This window comes from Cucurbita moschata, unplaced genomic scaffold, assembly GCF_002738365.1.
Source record: "Cucurbita moschata cultivar Rifu unplaced genomic scaffold, Cmos_1.0 Cmo_Scf00004, whole genome shotgun sequence".
Taxonomy (NCBI): domain Eukaryota; kingdom Viridiplantae; phylum Streptophyta; class Magnoliopsida; order Cucurbitales; family Cucurbitaceae; genus Cucurbita; species Cucurbita moschata.
In genome coordinates this window covers 5,789,371-5,791,328 of record NW_019268520.1, presented here as the reverse complement: position 1 = coordinate 5,791,328, position 1,958 = coordinate 5,789,371, and the positions used below count along the sequence as shown (strand labels likewise).

Here is a 1,958-nt window from a genome sequence, read left to right as displayed (position 1 = left end):
TTTTTTTTTTTTTTTTTTTTTTTTTTTTTTTTTGCCCTTTTCCTCTGAAAATTCTCCCATTTCATTTTCCTTCAAATTGCCACTTCCCAATCAAACCCAAAACCACAAATCCTTCTTCTTCTTCTTCTTCTTCTTCTTCTCCCACACATACTCTGTCGCTTTCTTTCTCTGTTCAATCCATTTAACTAATTATTCTTCTTCCTCTTCCATAGCCAACGGGGTTCGAGCCAGTTCGAGCGTTTTTTTTTTTAATTTTTGCATGAGGGCAGAGGTTCGAACGAGTTCGCGGGAGATGGATTTTCAAGGCGCCGGTTCTTGTCTTCAGTACTCCCTTTCTCCGCCTCCGCCTGCTCGAAACGGCGGAATCGAACAGGAATTACGATGTCTGGTTTCGAGTTTCGGCGGAGGAAAACGCTCGGAATCGGACGTGAAGGAGGACGATGGAGTGGCAGTGGAGGTACCTGCGGCGGCGGCGTCGGAGGAGGAGGAAGGTGGACGGGAGAGGCTGAAGAGGCATCGGCGGGAGGTAGCCGGTCGGGTTTGGATACCGGAGATATGGGGACAAGAGGAGCTTCTGAAGGATTGGATCGATTGCTTTGCCTTTGACGCTTGTTTATTTCCGACTGGAATTGGATCGGCGAGGGCGGCGCTGATTGAGGAAGGAAGGAGGGCCAACAATGGCGGATTCAGACCGGAGAACAGGTGCTGATTTTCAGTGATTTTCTAGGTGGGGTAAATTAATTGCAATAAAAAAAAAATTAAAAAGAAAAAAAACATCCCAAGCTCTAAATATTAGTGTTTCCAACATCTGGGGAGAGATTTTGATTGGAAGCAATCAAACAAAATGATGCACTTTGTTTTGTTTATGGCGGCCATTTGATTTCCCATTGTTATTAGTTAATACAATTATGAATTCTCCATCATTATTATTATTATTATTTTGATTAATCTTAATCCCTATGTAATCTTTTTCCAGCTTTCCCTTCTACTACTATTTTTTTTTTCCTTCAAATAAATTAATAAAAATACTCATAAAAGTTTATCTTAAAAAAATATTCTTAAATTTAATCTTTCAAAAAAAATTATAAAAAAATATGCTTACAGCTACATTGAGACGGTTTTAATTTATTTCTAAAATATCATTCAACTTTTAATAATATTTTAAAAATATCCTTAAACTTAAAAAAATTTCTTTAACATCCTTCAATCTTTCAATTATTACTCTATCCATGGTACCATCTCATGCAACACAACACAATTTCAATTTGACCGCAACAATCTTAATTTAACTAATTTAATCTATTAAAATATATATTATCGATATAAAAAATTTATAAATTTGGATGGTTTGAACTCAATTAATACATTCTGAACTAAAATATATATATATATATATATATATTCATGAATTTTGTATTTTGTTTAAATGCATGCTAAATTATTTTTAATTTATTGTTTTGATGATTCCATCGTTCTCTTGTAATATGATTGTGTTATTACTTGTCATTTATAAATTTGGGTGATTTTAGCATGTTTTTTTTAGAAAAAACTTCTAGAAGGTCACTTAACATAAAATTGATCCAAAGAAAGCATGTTTATTTCTAAAAGTTCCCGACAACGAAGATGCACATTGTCTATAAATCTTTTTCAACCATTCTATCAATTGAATCACTTATATTAAAATGTGGTATTGGTTCGTTCATATACTATTTCTACTCGGGCATCACAAGAATACATGCTAATTATTGTTGAAGTCTACACATTTTAATCTTATGATTATTAAGAACCATCTAGGATCTCAAATCTAAATCTACACGGATATTTACGTTAATTTAACTACTATATGAATTTTAGAGTGTCCCAAACTTATTTAATTAATATTAGGCAATTTATCTGAATAAGTTTTTTTCTTTTTACACGTGAGTCAAAATTACAAAAAAAAAAAAAAAAAAAAAAAA

At 32.8% G+C, this 1,958-nt stretch overlaps 1 protein-coding gene across 1 annotated transcript; it reads left to right on the top strand.

Moving 5' to 3' along the window:
• Window positions 1-22: 22 nt before the first annotated feature.
• LOC111441546 (protein BIC1-like) lies at window positions 23-960 on the top strand. Its single transcript, XM_023078587.1, has one exon. It carries the CDS (start codon window positions 260-262, stop codon window positions 707-709), a length of 450 nt encoding a protein of 149 aa, XP_022934355.1. The 5' UTR covers window positions 23-259; the 3' UTR covers window positions 710-960.
• The last annotated feature ends 998 nt before the right edge of the window (window positions 961-1,958 follow it).

What these genes read in the sequence shown, in the direction of transcription:
- LOC111441546 (XM_023078587.1), top strand. Translation starts at nt 260, where the DNA reads ATGAGGGCAGAGGTTCGAACGAGTTCGCGGGAGATGGATTTTCAAGGC.